This window comes from Furipterus horrens, unplaced genomic scaffold (genome assembly GCF_987537825.1).
Source record: "Furipterus horrens unplaced genomic scaffold, mFurHor1.1.pri manual_scaffold_5, whole genome shotgun sequence".
Classification (NCBI taxonomy): domain Eukaryota; kingdom Metazoa; phylum Chordata; class Mammalia; order Chiroptera; family Furipteridae; genus Furipterus; species Furipterus horrens.
In genome coordinates, this window is record NW_028327175.1 from 39,967,006 (window position 1) to 39,988,806 (window position 21,801).

General features: G+C 33.9%; 1 protein-coding gene across 1 annotated transcript in view; it reads left to right on the forward strand.

The window, feature by feature from the left end:
- Positions 1–21,801, forward strand: part of CWC27 (CWC27 spliceosome associated cyclophilin) — a 184,434-nt gene that overhangs the window by 87,897 nt on the left and 74,736 nt on the right. The window contains exon 11 of the mRNA XM_090278943.1: positions 18,956–19,059. Coding sequence (XP_090135069.1) covers positions 18,956–19,059 — 104 coding nt within the window. The remainder of the gene's footprint in view (positions 1–18,955; positions 19,060–21,801) is intronic.

Here is a 21,801-nt window from a genome sequence, read left to right on the forward strand (position 1 = left end):
CATGTATTTTTATAATTACCTTGTTTATAATAACCCAAAACTAGAAGCAATCCAGATTTTCATCAACAGGGTAATGGGTAAACAAACTGTGTATTATTCATATGATAGAATAGTGGTCAGCAATAAAAAGAAACAACTACTGATACTATAGTAGTTTCTGTGTCTCTCAAAAAACACTTTGTGCTGGGAGAAGAAGCCTGACCCCAAAGAGAATATACCGTGTGATTCCGTTTATATGAATCGTTAGGACATGCAGACCTAATCTGTAGTGACAGAAAACAGAACAGTGTTTGTGGGCAGGGATGGCAGATCATGTGCGAAGGAGTACAGAGGAACTTCCTGAGATGATGAAAACATTCTAGAAATTTGGGTTACACAGGTGTACACATCTGTCAAAACTGATTGACACTTAAGATACATTTACACTGTACCTAAATTGTACATGAAAGAAAAGAAAGTTTTTTAAAAGAAAGTAAAACCTGATCAGAATTCAAAACAGAATGGCAAACATTACTAAAGTAATAGGAAGTAGGCCTATCAGGAATAGTAAAATCAGCAGTGTTTTGAGCATATTGTTAAAAAGAAAATAGACCATTTATATAAAATTTGTCTTAAGGAAGGTACTGTGTATATAAGCAAGAAGAAGGCAAGATTTTAGAAGCAGAATTAGATGATTTCTTATAATCTTTTTCTACTAGGATTCTATTATTATGAGCATTTATTATGTACCAGGGACAGTACCGACTCCTTTATGTTGATTTTCTCCTTCTTAGTGAGACCTTTTTCCAGAGAATGTGAAAGTTTAAAATTGGTTTGTTCATTTATTTTGACTTTCAAATTGTGATACCAGCATCTTATTGTTGGTAAAGTTGAAATATACACATAATAATAAATAATAATAAATGTGTTTGGCATATCTTATGTAAACATTATTCTATATTAATTCATTAAATGCTCTCAACAACTCTACAAGGTAGTTACTATTATTAGACCCATTTTTGAGTTGAGGAGCCATATTCAAAGCTAAAAAGTACTACCATAGTAAAATTTCAACCCAGATAGTTTCACTTCAGATAACCATGCATTTTTAACTGCCATGACATTGTTACCTACCATTATATTCTTAAGATGCCAATTTTAATTCATTAGTTGATATTTAAATGAATGAAAGTATCATTAGTGGAAGAATTAGAATATTTAGTATAACACTAGATTTTAAAATATATTTAAATGCTCAATGTGAATAAAATGCAGAAGTCATTAACTTATGTAGTAAATAAAACATCAAAAATCCATCTGTCTAAAAAGAGTCTTTGCCTGCCTAGGCTGTTGGGGTCAAGTCTCTCTATAACTCATGAATTTCCCTGCATGTAATTTCAAAGCACACCACCATCATCTGATAGATATCATCCGATAAAACTGAACTGCCAGCTCAGATTCCTGATTTTCAGGCTAGATTTTCAATTTTTTTCTTTGACTTGACTTTATGATGAGTACCTGTTCAACACAACTGGTGTTGTGGTTTTTATTGTTGTTGATACAACAGCGTTATTCTTTTCTGGCTTAAAATTTCCCATAAGATTTTTGAGGGGGTATTTTACTGTAGAAGTATTTCATCTATTTATATAAATTTTTAATTTTTTATTACAGTCCACATATAGTATTATATTAGCTTCAGCTGTATAATAACAGTGATTAAACATTTATATACCTAAAAAAGTGATAATTTCAAGAAGTGTAGTATCCCTCTGACACCATACATGTTTTGACTATTTAATTTCCTATACTGTATTAGTACTTGACATCCTGTGACTATTTTAATAGTTAACAATTTGTACTTCTTAATTCCTTTTGCCTTTTTTCCCCTCATCCTAACACCCCTCCCATATACCTACTATTAATTTGTTTCTGTTTTGTTTGTTTGTTTAGATTCCACACATAAGTGAAATCATATGGTATTTGTCTATCTCTTACATATTTTACTTAGCATTATATGCTGTAAGTCCATCTGTGTTGTTGCTAATGGTAAGAGTACATTCTTTTTTATGACTAATAACCCATTGTGTATATATGATATATATATATATGCATCACATCTTCTTTATCCAGTCTTCTATCAGTGGATACTTGGGTTGCTTCTATATCTTGGCTATTGTAAATAATGCTACAATGAACATAAGGGTACATCTGTCTTTTCAAATTAGTGTTTTCTATGCAATATACAGATTCAATGAAATCTCTATCAAAATATCAATGATGGTTTTTACAGAACTAGAATAAGTAATCCTAAAAGTTAAATAGAACTACAAGAGACCCAGAATAACCAAATCAATATTGAAAAAGAACAGATGTTGGAGGTATCATGCTACCTGAGGTCAGATTATTCTTCAAGGTCATAGCAATCAAAACTACACAGCACTGGCATAAAAACTGACACATAGAGCAATGGAGCCCAGAAATAAATCCACACCTATTTGGTCAACTAATCTTTGACAAAAGAGGCAAGAATATACAGTGGGGTAAAGGCAGTCTCTTCAATAAATTGTATTGGGAAAACTGAACAGATATATACAAAAAATAGAAGAAGAAGAAGAAACTAGATCACTATCTTACACCATATACAAAAATAAACTCAAATGGATTAAAGACTTAAATGTATGACCTGAAACCATAAAACTTCTGGAAGAATCCTAGGCAGTAAACTATTTGACATCACTCTTAGCAGTATTTTTTTAGATATGTCTCCCAAGGCAAAGGAAACAAAAGAAAAAAACAAGTAGGACTGTCTCAAACTAAAATATTTTGCACAGCAATCTGTGTTTTAACAAGCCCTCCGGTGATTCTGACGCTATGCTCAAGTTTTAGAACTACTGTTTAAACTCAATTCCATTGAAAACACTTTTCACTTGCCCCCATTGTTTTCTTATGGGCTCTTTAAGCTTGTATGTCCAAAACTGAGGGTGTAGTGTGTGTAAAATACATTTTATTCTTTCAGGTTTGTACTTTGCAGTTCTAGTTATTGTACACTATACATCAGGTAAGCTAAAGTGTTACCTCATTTGCTTTGCTGTTTCTTGCCTCATTATATTTGCATATGCCATTTCCTCTGTCCAGTCCCCACCTGTAAAAATAAAACATTTTAGAGTTCGATGTGAGGACAAAATAGAGACAGTGTGTACTGATATCCTTATTAGCACTGTACTTGGGACATTTTTGGAATAGAGAAAAGGATTAAAAGTAACCATGTAAAATTACAATCATGTTACTTTATTGATATACTTTTTAATGAATTTACTTCATTAAAGAAAATTTTAGTTTATTGACAGAATGAAGGATCAATATTAAATCTTGCCACACATCTCATAGTAGTTCAACAAAAATCAGTAGGGGTATATGAAGGCAAAATGTGCACCTATTCTATGAAATGGTAGTTTTTATTCATGAAGCTTGAATCAAGCCTAAATTAAGAACTCACATAAATATAAATAAAGCATCTTTTCCACTTGGACTGAACTAGTTTGGATTTCACATTAGCTAAATTAAAATATATTTTTATTAGGTGCAAGTAGTTTCCAAAGTGCTTTTTCTGGCTCACATCTTGTTCTTATTTTCTTGAAGGGTTGGTCTAGCACAGTTCAAGCAAATTTTTGGTCCTATTTGTCTGCCAGGTGGTAACAGAGTAGGAAACCCACAGAAAGGTTAAGTCTATGTAGACTTACGGAAAAGATATACTGGGCTTTCTGCAGGAATAGCCTGGGCATTAGTCAGCTCTGCATCCAGTCACTACTGTCTCTGAGGATGCAACTTATTTTTAGCTAAATGTCAGCCTGAGTTCTAGAAGTACATAATCTGCAGATTGAGAGCAAGTCTTTAAGCCACAATTAGGTAAAAATTTTTACAAAAGTCATGACACCCGATTGATGGCCCCTGCTGTGGCTTAGTACCTATTGTATCCATAATACTTTTTTCTATATTGTGTATGTTATGTAGCTAGAGAGGAACAGAAACTTTTTTTCCCTCTAAATTTAGAGCTTTACTGTTTGCTGTTGAAAAAATTATAAAACCTTTCCTCTCCTCACTGTTTTGTTTATTTGCTGAAGTCTTTCTCCTATCTCATGGCTCTCAGAATAGGAAAGAGCTTTAAAAGATGTAAAGGTTTGTATTCAACTCTTCAAAATACCTTCTTAGTGGCATAGTGACCATAGAACAGAAGCATGTATCAACATAGTTCCCAAAATGTTTAGTTTTGATATGTGAGATCAGATTTGAGCAGAATGTTTTTGAGTGACTTAGGCTTGTAGTTTTATCAAATTTATACAGTGTATATTTATTTATCCATAGTGATAATAAAATTACAATGGGAATTTTTAAAAATTTGCCTAGAGTTTCAATACCGTCATTGTAAGAATAGACTTATTACTTAGTAGAAATTGGAACATACCTTATGATAAAAGTTATTTGCCTTGCAAGCAAATAGAAAAATCTAAACATTTTATAAGCAAGCACTCAATTATGCCATACCCTCTCTTCTTGACTTAATCTACTCTTATTAAAATATTCTAAAATATTTGAGGTTATGCCATAAGACGATTGTAGAAATGTTTTAACAGTTGGATTATTAAATCAGTAAAAATGATGTATTAGTGGACATTAGAGTATCTTCAGTTGATTAATTTTAACTTCTTAGTTGTAATTTTTTTTTTAATTAATTTTAGAAAAGGACACAGAAGGAACATTGAATCATAATACCTATGCATATACTCAGGGAAAGTCACTTGAAACATTCCACCTAGAAAAGAAACTGTTCTTTTTCTAAACAGAAATAGGCTTATCTTTATAATGAGACTTATTAGTTTATAAAATCATTCAGTCACATTATCTCGCACTCTACAGAGCTAATTAGTTTTTATTTTGGTAGACTTTTCAAATCTTTAATTTTTTTTATATGGTGGCATGCATACACACTCACAACCACATGATTTTATATAAATTGAATAATACTTTGTCTTTATCTGTATTATATAATCTAATTATTTTAAATAGACATTTCCCATTATAAACAATGTTGTAATGAATAGCCAGAACATTCTTTACTTGCATTTGTCCAGGTACTTGCGCCCTTTTGAGTGCTTAGGATGAGTTTAGAATTCTTGAGTTGAAGGATATATACTTTTAGCATTGATGCATTTTGTCGGTGCCTAAGAGAAATGAATTACTTTACAGTGTTAAATGTACTTTCCTACTGACCAAAATGATGAAAAATTGGCACAATCTGAAAGAAAAATTAGTGCTACTAGAAATTTAGTTTGATTTTTACTTTTACTGAGCACTGAGTACTGCTAATGTGCCAGATTGTGGGCTAGTTATGAGGATAGCAAAAGTGAAATGACTCAGTTTTATTGGACTAATGAAAATTACAAAAGAAGTAACAGACAGTTAAAATATGATATGGTAAGTATGACAGTAAGGATGAATATAGAGTGCTTCTATACCAGTACTGGGAATTCAGAAGTCTTTGTAGAGAAAGTGGCATGGAAGCTGAGATCTGAAGGATAAAGTGATTTATGAGGAAGGGAGGTGCGCTTTAGGCCATAAGGAATAGGTATCAGAAATTATGATGCATTCTGAGAACTAATATGATTTTAGAATGTGTGCATGAATGCAAGGGGTAAAGCACCAGAGACAGCTAGAGAATAAAGCAGAGCTGAGACCATAAAGAACCTTGCAGTAGAGTTCCTGAGTATGGATTTTGAGAATTAAGGGGTACTGTAGCAAGGAAGCAATGAGATCAAATTTGAGCTTTAAAAAATTACCCTGGCTGTAGTTTGAGGAGTGACTTGAAGGCAAGCAAATCAAAGTGTCCCAAGGTCAAAAGGATGTGGTGAACTTGATTTGGGAAGGCATCTGTACCAAGAGACCAAGCGTGCCAATTAGACAAGGCAGTAAGGAGGGCAGTTTTCAAAGTCGGGCAAAAGCACCGTTTATCTAATGGCTCTTCTGTCTTGAAAAACTACTTCCCAGGGGACATGGGAACTTCCACCTACCCACTCTCATCTAAAATTAGAATAGAAAAACAAGGCATAATAATATTATCATCACCATCATCATCTTGTAGCTATTATCAGAAAGACTACACTTAGGTATATTTAATTATAGACCTAAAACAGAGTGACTCATTCTTGAATGGAATAGAAACTCATAATATATGTTTCGAATTCATCAAAAATCATTCAGAAGCCATGTGGAATGGGCTTGCAAGGTGAAGGAGGGACCTCCAGGTCTCTAAAATGCATTGGGTAAGAAAGGCAGGGCCAACAGTACCTAAACTTAAAATGTGAAAAGTTTCAGTGATTTAACAGGATCAGCTACATGCAATTCCTTTTGTGAACATAGTGTAAAACTTTATGATCCTCTAGAAGCCAATTTGTATAATTCTATTTCATAGTGACTAGAGTCTAGCTGAATACCAGAAAAACTTCTGCTTCATTTATGTCCCTATTGAATCCATACCATGTATTGTATTGAAAAATCATTTGTTCAGCATTTCATTCCTTTATATAATTGTTTTGATGTTAGGAGAGCAAACTTAGCAAGCCAAGCACTCTGTGGGAAATGGGAAATATTTAATAAATAATTTACATAATGTTTATCTGTCACCAAGCAAGTACAACTTTAACAAAAATGACTTCATCCCTTTTAGGTATACAGTAGTCCCTCTCTATGTCATGGTTTACTTATCGCAGCCTCACTGTACCGTGGGATTTTTAAAAATATTATATTTAATTATTTATCGCAGATTTTTCACTATATAGCGGGATTTTGCGATACTGTATACGTATGTTGTTAAAGTTACGTAGGTTTAAGAGTGTAGAATATGTTTAAGAACATAAGTAGTGTTTATTAAAGTGTGGAAAAGGTTAATAAGGGAGTGGGAAAGGTTAATAAGGGACTGGGAATGGTTTATAAGTGTGTGGGAAGGGTTTATAAAGCCTTAAAATATATATAAATACTAAAATGTAAGGTTCCTACTTCACGCATTTTCACCTATCGCGGGGGATTCTGAAACGTAATACTCGCAATAAGTGAGGTAATACTGTACATTATTTTATCTGATGCAGTTTCTTGGTGATCTTTATTCTGTTTGCTACATTTGAGACGTCTGTCTTCTCACAAAGTTACTCTGCTTTCCTAAGCCCCCACACCTCTGATCCAGGATTGCTATTCTGATAACCATTTCTCCTTTAGTTTATGCCTACAATATACTCATTAAGATGTACTACATATTGAATCACAGTGTTAGATACTGTGATAAATGTAGTTCATTAAATATTTTTTGAAATGACTTCAATTTCTTGTAAAAATTACGCCTACCTATAAAAAATTGAGGCACTGCATTAGAGAGAGAAGATAGGAAACCTAAAACAGCAACACACCTAAAAACATCCAGAATTAACTGTCATCAACAATGAGTGAAGATTACTCCAGATAGGTCTTGAACTTAGGACTAGAGATACTAATCCATTTACATATAAAACTAAGACTGTGGAACTGAAAATTCTGCAGATAAGTGCTGTGGACATGAACATTGACAATGTAAAAGCAATAATATAACTAACCCAAATTGGAAAATGGAAGAAAGAAAACATGGAAAAGAAATGTTAAGAATACTAATTTCCTCAAACTTTAGGGCAGGAAATTAATCAGTACAGCCTAAAATTGAATTGTGTAATTTTAAAAAAATGACTACTCTCTTAATATTTTCATAACATTTTTTCATATAGTGGAGGAATTTCTTAGGAAATCCCTTTGACACAAAGAAACATTTATATATAATTTAGAAATTTCTTTAGTCTCACTTCCATTTAGTATTTTTCTGTTAAATTTAAGTAAAATAAAATAGAATATTCTCTTTTAATAAAATTACCTATTTAACCTTGGGTCTTCCTCTTCTTGGATCACTAAGAGGTGAGGACAGAGGGCAGATCTCTGCCCCCAAGTTTGAAGAGAGACAGACGCATACAGAGAGCTGCAGCTCACTGGGCACAAGCAGAAGCCACCGTAGGAAACAAGGACATAATGACTCCCAAACCAGTAGCAAAGTCATTAGTAACAAAGGGCAAATGTGATTAAAGGGTCTGTGAGAACTGAGCTGACAGCATTGGCATATTCACAAATCACAACAGGGGCATTTAGATGAACGCATTAGATTGTAACTCCGGAGTATCCAGTCATGGAGAAACGGGGAAGGAGGAGAGGGGAGGGGGAGCTAGTTGCATTAGGGAGGGGGAACGCTCTCACTTTAGGGTGAGGAGGCTGGTCAATTTCACTTTGCCCTGGCAATTTCAGGGTGGGGAAGCCAAGACTATAAAACCAGCCATCTTTGTCTACTTGGTGCGCACATTCTCCTGGCTGTGAGGGTGCGCCCGGCTCTGCAGACTCGCGAATAAAGGCCTCGGCTTTACTGCTCAAGTCCTGTGTCCCGGTTTTTATTGTGAGCGTTTCTCACACCACCATGGGAACAGTGCTAGGATAGAAAGCTTGAATTGTAATTGACAATTTGCTGGAGGTTCTTTGTGAACAAGTCTGAGAGATAAAAAACTCCAGGGGAGACCCAGTCACGGGGGCGGGGGAGCCCATAGTATTGAGATTTACCTCGCAGAGCTCATCTAGGTTCTCACAGTAAATATTGCTGAGAATGCTTAATTTTGACCAGTTATTTAGCATTCTTGGAATAGTTAAGCTAGTTAGGACTAATCCATAATCATTTTTGTTTAAGCATCCAACTACTATTTGTGCTTCGCTTTAATGGTTGTAAGACATTATTTATGTCTTATGTTGTATAAGTCTATGATTGCTGTCTTCTCACATTATATCAGTCTACTTTCTCTGTCAAAGATAAAAGTGAACTTAATTTTAAATGATTTATTCTTATTAATTTATGCTAGTTGTTTTAAGAACACTTTCTCTGTTGTACTCTGCATTTTGACTATGCTAAGTTTACATTTGAATTTTCTTTTTATTTATCCCACTTGAATTCATTGAGCTTCCTGAATATGAAGACTAAAGTTTTTCATCAATTTTGGAAAATTCTCAGACATTATTGTCTCAATCTCAGTCTCTGTCTTTCTGCGATTCCATTTATACACGTAAAGGCTTTCTCATTCTGTCTTCCATGTCTTTTAACTTCCTGTAGTTGGTTTTTCTTCACTCTGTGTTTTGAACCCTGAAAGCTATGCATGCTTTCAATATACAAGTATCTTCTGATTCACTCACTTTTTTTTCAGCTATTCAACTTCCCGTTGAATTTAACTTTTGCTATTCTGTTCATCCCTTCTCAAGGTTGTTTTGCTTCTTTTTCCAGTTATTGTATATTCTACATTCAATTTTTTATTCTTTTATTCTTTCCATATAATAAGCATGCTTGTTTTATTTTTACATTATGTGAAGATTTGGGGGTCAGGCTCTGTTATCTCTTGTTCCCCTGCTCTTCACAAATAATGCTTTCTTTTGTTGTATATTATGAATTATTTATATTGGGGCTATTTTGTTTTAGAACTTTTTAGAGTTCTGTGAAACCTGGATTGAGGATTCCTTTCTTCAGATAGAATTTGCCTTTGGCTCTAACAGGTGCATTAGAGTACTATATAGATCACTGGTGATTTTAATTAAAAGTACTCCTTAGATACCCTGGGAATATTCATTAGCTTGAGAGCCTGCTTACCTGCATGAACTTGAGACAGACAAGCTTTTTTTGTGGTCTTCCTCTGTTTTTTAGTTTATGTGTTTCTTCCTATCCTTCCAATGAGTGGAGAATCCTTAGTTTTATGTGTAGAAGTAGCAGTCTCCTCATGATTAAAACCCCTTGATAAAACTTACATTCCCAGGTTACTGAGACCAGTAACTCAGAGTGCCCCAATAACAGTTCCAAAGCTTTTGCTCTGAGTTTTAGTATTCTTATTTTCTTAACCCCTTTGTTTTTAGTGAGCTAAGCTATGCATTTAAAACTATTTTTTAAATGTACTTACTCAACATTTCTAGGTGTTTGATTGCAAGAGTTTTCAGGTTACTGGTATGCTGCCTTACTGGAAATGGAAATCTCATCTGTTTTTCATATTGAGTTAATATCATTTGTAAAGTTGGATTGAGGAATAGACATATGGCTAAAGACCGAATTTCTGCCACAACAGATTTGCTCCACTTCTGTGAAATATTGGCTAAGCCAAGTTCTTGCTGTGAAATAACATGCTTGATTCTAAACTTCTTACTTGGTGTTTATACGGAATAGCAATATCACCTAGTGTTGTCATGGACATTTTATGACTTTATGCAGTATTCACTCTTGTTTAGTCTATTTTGGAAAAGACAATACCATTTTTTAAGATTTGAAAGATAAATTACAAAGATTAATGGCAATCTACATCAGATGTCTAAACTTTTTATTTAAAAATAAAAGTGATCCTTCATATGAAAGGAGTAAGATTTTAAGTCTATAGGTTTTATGTGGATGCATTTAGATTTCTCCTTCCCAAACTGCAATGTACTTACTGATAGGTATATAGTCTTTCTATTCCTACCTAACATTGGCCTAACATTATAAAGGGCATGTAGAACATTATCTCTTAGATTAAATTTTATCTTCTGATAGATGCTTTCCAGGATCAGTTAGACTAAAATAATGTAGGTTCTACATTGGCCTGTCTTATAGAATTTATAAATATGTTTCTTTGCTGACATATTTATCTTTTACCTTTCAAGAATATCATAATGAAAGAATACAAGCAATTGAGTTTCAAATGTTACTAACCAGAATTAGGGTATGAGAATTTTGTAATTTTTAGTTTTAAACTGTTAACGTTTCTCATTTTTGTAACATACGGTATTTAATCCAAGCAGTGTAACAAATGCAAAAACTTATCAGTAAACTTTGCAAATCTATGTACCCATGAGAAAAATGGAAGGATCTGCCTTTTTAATCTCTTTAGTTAGTCGAAGGTCTCATTTAGTCAGTAACTGATTCTGTAAATAGTAAGAATAAAAGTAGTGTTGGTGGTGGAAGTGAAAACAATAATGGTAATAACAGAAGCAAACTAATGTTAAGTACATATTCTGGGCCAAGCACCATATTAAGTATGCTAAGTAATTTCCATGGAATCATATTTTTTCATTCACTCTTACTATTATATTCATTTCAGGATGAGGAAACTGAGACTTACTGCTAACAGGTAGAACAGAACTTTGAACATACAGTGGATTTTCCTGTATGTTCCCTGATTTAATTTGGTTACGTATTTCCTGGATATATGTATATATTTTCAAAATTCATGTATAAACTACAGCATATTCTGATACTTTCTGAGATATGGTAAACATGCATCTCTGTTATTGATGATGATGTGACGACGATGATGTGAAAGTATAACAGTCATGTCTTACATCTATACTTTTAAAACCTGCGAAGGGCTTTTATTGCGGCTATTTTATGATTTCATCAACAGCCAAACATTAACAGCCGAACTGTTGTTTTGTTATAAACAGATTTGGTTCCTTTGTTGTTAAAGCAACAGACTAAAAACCATGAAAAGTGTACTGTTGGGTTTTCAATCATTTCCATGTGTTATGAATTCTTATCAGATGTTGGGAAATCGCAGGCTTAGAAACTGCAAGTGTTACATCCATGGTCCAAGAACCAATGATCTCCAGTGGACATGTTTAGCTGTCAGCTTGCTTAACAAGGTCTCTAAACACATTTATTTACTGTCTTATATAAGAAATTTATACATATTTCATTCATTTTTTTTGTAGATTAAAATTCTCTTCAAAAACATATCCATGCTCTGGTCTTGCTTGACAACTTTAACTTATTTTTTAAAGGTGAATGTTAGAGAAGGACAGTGTTTGAGTTTACCACCTTTATATTAAGATATTTCTCATGCCATAAGAAAAAAGAACAGATATAACTCAAAATTTTCCTAAGGCACATTCCTGGAAACTAGGGAAAATGAGAAAAGCACCTGGGAAAAAATAAAAACTGACTGAAAATTATGCAAGATACTTGTCATTGCCATTTTAAATCTTCAGTCTCAAACTGAAAAGCTGCATGATTTTTTTTAATTTCAATATTTTAAACTCTTTTATAGTGTTATATAAATAGACTGATTAAAATGTAAACATACTATAGTTATAAAAACTTTCCCAGGTAGTCATGTATTCATATTGTCTCCTGTTGTAAAAAATGTTTAGCTTAACAACAAGGTACTCAATTCTAAATTTATTTTTCATTTAGTGGGTAGTTAGCAGATTAAGTGAGAAACTGCATAATGAATTAGGAGGTCTGTATCATGTTTGCCATTCCATTATTGACTTGGGCAATATTGAAAAAAGTCTCTTACTATCTGTACACTTCAACTGCTTTGTGTCTAAGATAAAGATAACTATCGTGCATCTCACCATTTCCTTAGATAATGGGGCATAAGATTGTAAATCCGAAGGAATTAAAATACAGTGATCTGCAAAATATAATCACTTTTTCATGCATAATTATGATTGTGCATTTCAGATATATATATTTAAATTTATTTTTATTGTTTTTCTATTACAGTTGTCCCACTTTTTCCCCCATTGCCCCCCCCCAGGCCACCCCTTCGCCTACCCTGTTGTCCATGTCCATGGGTTATTTATACTAGTTCCTTTACTAAACCCTTCCCCTACTTACCCCCTCCCCCTGGTAACTGTTACTCTGTTTCTTGTTTACATGCCTCTGGTTCAATTTTGCTCATTTGTTTGTGTTGTTCATTAGTTTACTATATTAGGTGATATCATACGGTATTTTTCTTTCATTGCCTGGCTTATTTCGCTAAGCATAATTCTCTCTAGTTCCATCTATGTTATCACAAATGGCAGGAGTTCCTTTTTTCTTTCTCCATTGTGTAAACGTACCATGGTTTAATCCATTCATCTACAGATGGGCACTTGGGCTGTTTGCAGCACTTGGCTATTGTAAATGGCGCTGCTATGAACATAGGGGTGCATAAGTTCTTTTGAATTGGTGTTTCAGGATTCTTCATGTATAATCCTAGCAGTGGAATCTCTGGTTCAAAAGGCAGTTCCATTTTTAGTTTTTTTGAGGAAATTTCATACTGTTTTCCATAGTGGCTGCACTGGTCTGCATTCTCACCAACAGTGCACTACAGTTTCCTTTTCTCCACATCCTCGCCATCACTTGTTTGTTGATTTGTTGATGATGGCCATTCTGACTGGTGTAATGTGGTATCTCATTGTGTTTTTTATTTGCATCTCTCTGATGGCTAGTGATGTTGAGCATTCTATCAGACAAGGGATTGATCTCCAAAATATATAAAGAACTTACATGTCTCAACACCAAGAAGACAAGACAACCCAATTAAAAAATGGGCAAAGGACCTGAACAAATACTTCTCCAAGGAGGACATAAAGAGAGAGGGTTCATAGGCATATGAAAGAATGCTCAACATCACTAGCCATCAGAGAGATGCAAATAAAAACCACAATGAGCTATATTAATTCACATCCTCCTCAGACTATTCTAAGTTGATGATAAAACAGAGGCAAAGAAGAAAAATTAATTGATTTCTTGTGGCCATATAATGATGTTGGGTCTAGGTTTTCTCATTAACATCTCTTTTTTTTTTTTACCCAAATGTTTTATCTAGTGTTTTAGAATGGATGTTAATTTTAAAAGTCCTCCAATAACATTAAAGTAGATATCTTTAACAGTATAGTAATTAGTATCATTCTGCCATCAATTTTTACTTGAATCATTTATTTTTATTTATCGTTTTAATTCTTTAAATTGCTTATATAATTTTACAGTTATGAGATGATTATAGTATATTTTGTCATTAAAAACTGCCTTCTAGCCCTGACTGATGTGGCTCAGTGGACTGAGCACCGGCCTGCAAACCAAAGGGTCACTGATTCAATTCCCATTTGGGGGTGTGCAAGAGGCAACTGCACATTGATGTTTTTCTCCCTTTCATTCTCCCTCCCTTTAAAAACAACTACCTTCTAACCACCTGATAGTGTTTTCACTCATATTAATCCTCAATATTTACATTAGTCTTGTTATAATACATGTGCTGAATATAGCCACGATTTGTAGATGAGAAAACTGAGGATCAGTGAGGTTGACAACTTTGCTCCAAGGCTAACACTCAAGTGTCACTTTCTCCAGGAAACCTTGAAAGATGAGGAAGATTTTAGTAGACAGAAGTAGGTAGGAAAGACCATTTTAGGTAATGAAAATGGCACAAACAAAGGGGTATGTGTGCGAAAGCTCCAAGTTCACCAAGGTAATTATGACTAGTATGTTTTGGCTGAAACACAATATAACTGTAGAGGATATGTGAGAGATAAAGTTGAAAAAGTAGTTTGAAGGTAGCTCATGAGAGGGAGTTTAGAAGATCAGGTGTTTAGAATTGTAGGATTTGGCAAAAGTATGCAAAATGAATGGAAGAAACATCAGAACAGAAGCTCATAGACCAAGCAGGAGACTCTTGTGATAGTGAAGTCATGAAAGCCCAGATATCTGTTACCAACCACAGAAAGGCAGAGGCTTTGTAAAGAGGAAAGATGTGACTCCTTATCAGCTGCAGAAGGAAGAGGAGTGCTGGAAGGTTGGGCTCACAGTGAGCATTCTGGTGACTATCAAAAATAGGAAAGAAGAGCCAAAATGACCAATCTGACTTATAAAATGATAAATTTGATGCATTTATGGGATATCTAATGGAAGGATCCATTTGGCAGTTAGAAATGTGAATTTAAGCTTGAAAGTAGAAATGTGTAAAGAGCATCAGGCCAATAATCTTGATTTTATACAATGGCTGCATTCAGATAGGTGGAATTGAAGTCCTGAACATGGTTGAAATTTTTAAAGAGAGAGAGGAGAGAGCTGAGACTAGGCTACTGAGAAGCACCTAAAATTGAGGAGCAGGAGGTGGAAGAGTAAAACCACTGAAAACAGACGAAGAATATCTAAAAGGGAGGAGGAGCCCTGGTATGGCAGAGAGAGCAAAGGGTGAGAGGTAAGGTGGTTAACAAAGTGGGATTCTCTGAAGGTCTAAGTCACTATCTAAAGAGAAGCTGCTGAAAATTTTGATTCACAGGTCAGAAGTTACTTCTTAGAAGACAGCAATCTAAGGAATGTATGGGTTACTGGTAAGGTATTAAAATAGGTGGGGAATAGGTTAAAAGAAGACAAAAAGAGCAGTTAAGAAATTGGTGTAAATAAAAAACCAAAAACTTGGACCCTCAAAGGTGTGGGAAAATGGAAGGAAAATATTCTTACCTGGACACTCACTTTGCCCCAGATTCTCTTCCTAGCTCTGTTGCTAGCCCTGCTACTCCTTTAAAACATTTATGCATAAGCATAATATTTTAACATGCACCTGTGTTTTCCTACCTCTCTGTCTTGGTTTAGACGCACCGTTTGGATGCTTCTTCACTATATCACCACATGGCCAACTGCTACTCATTTCTCAGGGCCCAGTTCAAATGACTCCTCTGTGAAACCATCCCTTACGTAACCTATGAAATTCCTTCTCCAAATTTCAACATGTTTTAGTCATTTTTTATCATGATGATTACTGGTTTTTATTATGTACTGTTGTTATTATTTACATATGGCAGGACCCCCCAGAAATGGAATTATCTTCTGGAGGGTGGACCCTTTGTAGACCAGGCTTCCCTTCTAGATGACTGTTCTAGGAACCCATCTGTATCAGTGTACCTGTTGGCATTGTTGTGAGAGGCTGTATTCAGATTCAGTGAATTTTTTTTGAAGACTCAGAGAGTTTGCCTATGTCATGATGGGCGATTTATGAGCACGCCTGCCCACATGTGCTGAGTGTTCAGCAGTTTTTGACCAAAAATGGCATGATCCCCCCCCCATGCCCCACCCTCGGATGAAAAAAAGGCCTCAGAGGGAAATGTTTTGCCAATGTGGAAGAGGTGAAACAAAAAACAGCAGAACACTAAAAGACATCAAAATTGACGAGTTCAAAACCTGTTTTGAGCAGCAGAAAAAAACATCTTGTCAGGTGTGTTGCATCAAATGGAGAGTACTTTGAGGGTGACTGAAATTTAAACGTGAGAATAAATACACATTTTTAAATAAATAAATTCTGGTTTTTTTGGGGGGGGTCCCTCTTGTATGTATATATATATATATATATATAATCTCCCTGTTTCTTCTCTTTATATTTGTTTTCTTTTAAAATCCTTGACTATATTTATAATAAATATTTGAAAGTTTTCTGCTAATTCTATAATTTCTATCATTTCTGAGTTCCTTTTACTTGTTTTTTGTTTTCTTGTTTGGGTAATAATTTTCTTGTTATTCCCTGTGTTTATACAAGTATAACTTCAAGAAATGGGAAGTAATTACATTTATCTAAGAAATACATAATGAGAGACTGAACTAGGCATTGATGGAGAAAGTCAAGAAGAGCATTTTTATATGTGAGAGAGATTAGGAAATGGCGCCCTTCAACAATGATTCAGTGAAAGGGAGGGAGAACAGTCCCAGAGGAATTTTAAAGTCTGACCATAACAGAAAATGGTTCCATGATCAAATAGGGACTTCAGAGAAGGAACAGACTTGGGCAGGAAGGAAATGACTTCAAGTTTGGACATAGAACATTTGTAATTATGGTGACATCTAGCCTCTGCTATTTCTCTAGATCTGGACACATGAAATATAGCTAGTTTGAATTGAGATGTATTAAATACACACCAGATTTAGAAGACTTAGTACCAAAAAATAATGTAAAATATTGTATTAATATTTTTATAGTGGTTGCATGTTGAAAAATATTTTGCACATTAATTTAACCTGTTTCTTTTTACCTTTTTTTTTTTTAATGTGGCTGCCAGGAAACATAAAATTGAATATGTGTCTTACTTTGTATTTATTTCTGTTCAACAGCACTAATATACATGGAGATTTGTAATAAATAGTTAGAAAAGCGGGACTAAAATCAGGGCAAAACATCTAGATCTGGAAATAACCTATGTAAATGTAATACTTGATGTTATGTGATAATTAGATTAAAATGCCAGTGTTTAGGGAGTAGAAATGAGAAAAAAATGCCAACAATTAATTTTAGGATGAGAAGAAAAAGTAACTAGGAGGAGAATTAGAGAATAAAGACTCTTAGGTGGTAGATGAGTGATTCGGATAGAATTTCAAGAAGGAAGGAGTGGTTAGTATCATTCAATGATAGGTCAAAGAGGAAGAGGTGGACTGAGAAAAGGCATTGAATGTGGTTGATACAGAAGCAGTTTCAGTAGAGTATAAAAAGGATAGATTGCAAGAGATTAAGTAAGAAGTTAGAGGTTGATGAAGTAGGCTGTGTATATAAACTATTCTTTCAGGCAAGGAGTCCACTCGGGAAGATAATAATCACTTTACTGGAGCACAGTCCAGGGAAATGTGAGCATGTCTGTTGGCTGAATGAAAGGATCTTTGAAGTAAGAAAGAGAAGATATTTTCTATAGTAAAGTCCTAATGCATTGGGTCCCAAACCTGAGTGCATAATGGAATCACCTGGGGAACCTGTCACAAGAGCAAATTCCCAGGCAACATCCAACATCTAAAGAAACCATATTCTCTGGAGGTTTGTCTTCTGTGATTGATGTATCCATAAGGACAGACAAGTCAAAAAGATTAAGGATACAGTTGCGCACATCAGTGAAATGGCTGACCATATCATCCAGTATGGATAGAGAGAGCCAGTTGGGGTTAGAATAGGGCAGGTAGACCATGAACTATGAGTAAGGATTTAAGAGAAATCACAGGTTCAGTACAAATGAATGACTGAGAAAGTAAAAGGTAGTAGATGTTGATCAGGGAAGGAAGTTTCAGAATTCAGGATTTTGGAGGCCAAACAAATACAAAATATGGCTGCGTGTGTTTGGTGTGGGAAAGAGATGAAAAGAAATGAGTCATGCACATTGTAAGACCTATCAGTTTGGTGACTTATTATAGAACAGTGGTAAAAACATACTAGATTTGGAGATCAGAAGGAAGATCTAAAGGTTGAATCAATACAATTCTACATGCAGGCTTAAGATTCCACTAAACCTCAGCATGGGTATTTTTGGAACCATTTCCAGAATGACAACCTGCTTGGACTAGAGTGTTCTTAGTGTGTCTCTGTGATCCACTCTAGCTTTAGTTGAAAAGAGAGTGAATGTTTGACATTCACAGATATAAAATGCGTAGTTTTGACTATTCATGAGTGACCCTAAGGGTTCACCAAATGGCACTTAATAATTTTTTCCCAAGGCATGAATTTGAATCTCCTGTCCTAAAACTAGCTTGTAGAAACTAGTCATTAAATACTGAGGTACATTTCAGTTTGCCTTTAATATATGATTGTATTTATCATCAAAACACATCACTCTGGTTAAGTTTTCACAGAAGAGGAAATTATTTACCAAATCATGGTATTAAATTGTTTAAATTTTTAATTTAAAAATTGAGTTTATAAGAATTTTAGCACTGCAACTAGCTTGTAACAGTTACTTAATAAATGCTAGTTCTTTTTTCTTGTTCAAGAATTCAATGAGTTTTAAAGCCAAATCTTCTAGTGAATAGTACTTTATTAAAATTTTTGCTTCGATTTGGAACTCCAGGAATTATTAAACTGAAACTAAAATGTTAAATTTGCAAGTAAATTAGAGAACAATGGGTTATTTATTACTTCCCTACTTCTGTTTGATATATTTGAAAGGAGGTATATTTTATAATAATTCATTTCCATATGACAAATACACTTACATAGAAACAAAAGGAATTACATTTTTCACTTTGTTTTTCTTAGAGATTCAGTGTATCTGAAAACCAGAATTACTTGATTTTGCTAAATAACTTTCTCTCAGTATATTATATATTTATATCATTGTGTTTGCTTTATAGTGAAGAGCTCAGAAAAGAAGCGAGACAATTAAAGCGGGAACTCTTAGCAGCAAAACAAAAAAAGGTAGAAAATGCAACAAAAGAAGCAGAAAAAAGAAGTGATGGTAAGGACATTTATCAGGTGTATATTTTCACTTGGTACTTCTTCCCTCCCTCCCCTCTTCCTTCCTTTCTTCTCTCCTTCTCTTTCTCTCTTCCTTCCTAGGTTGAATTTTCCTTTCTTTTAAAAAAATACTTTTGTGGGGCTTCTGTCTGAGAAGCAGATTTAATCAAACATGAACATAACTATTATTCCTAAATTTAAAAATTATACTTGACATCAGGCAAAAATTAAATGTTGCCACAGCACCTATTAGAAGAGCACAGAATGGAATGTTCATTTTTTTGTATTGCATACCCCTTAAAGCATCTAAGAAAGGTATTTACGCCCTATGTTTGATACTTGTGTAAAAGTTGAACATTTGTTTGAGTAGTATTTAATACAGACTTTTATTTATTTATTTATTTATTTTGGTTTTTTATTTGATTCTTATGTTTAGATACTGGAAGTCTATAAAATCTTGATAAAACTGAGCAAAAGGTGATCAAAACCAATACCCTGCTTTTTGTGTAGGTTATATATGTTATTTATTTCACTATGATTTTTATGAAGCTAGAAGCTTCGAAAAAGCAATTTTACTGAAGATCGTTAGTTTAACACTGTTTCAGCTATGAAGCATGAAATATTCACTTTCACAATAGCAGATTGGAACCCTCAAATCTGTTTTCTTATTACAATCATAAATTACATGGGTATTGTTTCTTATAAGTAAAAACATCTTAAATATATGAAAGTAAGTCCTTTCAACTAGGAAGATCTTTTACTTAAATTTTTATTTATTTTGAGCTAATAATTATTAATACCCCGTATCTGGAGAAGCATGCTGGACTAGGGGCGTGAAGTTGGAATAGGTGGATGGCTCTTGCCTTCATAGTTCATGATCTAGAAGAAGTGAGAGAACTGAAAATTGATCATTACTGTCATAGTGATGTATGGTTAGGACCTATATTAGACATAACCAGTGCCGTGTTTATCTGCTTTTGAAATATTGAATACAACTAGGTAAAGAAAGATTTGGGCCCTAAAGAATGATTTCTTAACATGAAAAAGAAGATTCTTATGCAACTTATTTCAATCTATTTATGTGACTGTTAGCCATGTTAAAATCTTTTATTTTGTCAAATTAGAAAGAGAATTACATTAGAAAATGCTGTTCTGAATTTAATTTTCCTTATATCATCTAAAAATACCTGGATTTTTTTCTTAATCTAAATGAGAGCTAAAATTAGCTTCCAAAAAATTTGGATCATGGTTGCTGTTATTTTTCTTCTAGCCTCAGAATGAGCCATTTTATATATTAATTTTTATTGTCCTATTTTGAAATAATTTTAGGCTTACAGGAACTTACAAAAATAATAGACTTCCCTTATACCTTCAGTGTTAAGGTCTTGCATAACCATAATACAATGATCAAAACCAAGCAATTAATGTTGATGTAATAATATTAATTAACTGTAGACCTTATTAGAATTTCACCAGTTTTCCCATTAGTGTCCTTTTATTGTTTTATGATTCCATCCAGAATTCCATATTACATTTAGCCATCATGTCTCTTTATTCTCATTGATCTGCAACAGTTCCTAAGTGTTTTCTTGCCTTTCATGACTTTGACACTTTGAAGAGTTCTGGTTAGACTGTCTCACCTTGAGTTTGGTGCTTTCTCGGAATTAGATTGAGGTTATGCATTTTCTAGCAAGATTGTTACATTAAAGTTATATCTTTCATGGTGTATAGTATCAGAGGTAACAAGATATCTTGTCTCTTTACTGGTGTCTTTTTACTGAGTTGCTACACTGTAAAATTACTCTTTTTTTTCCCTTTGAGATTATAAGTATTTGGGGGAAGATACTTTGAGACTATATAAATATTCTGTTTTGTTTCAAGCTTCCCCCACTAATGTTAGCATCAGTGGATAGATCTTGCCTGTAGGCGACAGTTGTTTACCATGGTTTTGTAATAGTAACTTTCGATTTTCCTGATTCCTGTTACTTTTATTACTTGGAATTCTTCTGTAAGAAAGAGCTCTCCTATTATTCATTCGTGTCAGTATAGCTTTTAGGTATTTATTTTATTCTGTGTGTTGTAATCCCAAAATGTCATTATTTATTTTGTTGTTCAAATCATATTAGCATTGGCTCATAGTGGCTCTTTCTGGATGGCCTCTGTGTCCTTTCATCTTGTCCCCATCCTTTGAGTACTTTCTTACTTTCTGGCACAAGATGCTCCAGGCTGATGTTGTGTTTTGCCTTCTGTACACCTGGAATCAAGTACTTTTCCAAGGAATTCTGGTTTTTCTTATTGGAGTTTTATTTAGAAACCAAGATGTGGACACTAAGTTGCCATTTTATTTTGATTCTAATATTTTTTAGTGTTATTAGGAGCAATATTGTATTGTCACTGTCTTCTTAGAATGCTTAACAAAATTCATTTTTATCCCCTATCATACATGATGGATTACCTTTTTCTTAGGATTGTATTTTCTCTAAACTTACTTTGATCTTTTCAAATTTACAGGTATTGCTCATCAGATGATAGAAAATTATTTAGTATAAAAGATTTGTGAATTTTTATAAATACTATATTTTATTTACTATTCACGTGTTCCTATAAAGTTTTTAAATCTAGTAGTCCTTTTTTCCCCATGACTGAAAATGATACCATGAGCCATCTCACTGCATAGCACCGTGGAAACAAAGTAGAATTTTAGGCATCCTTGGATGTATGTTAGCCTATCTTCCAGCCAAGA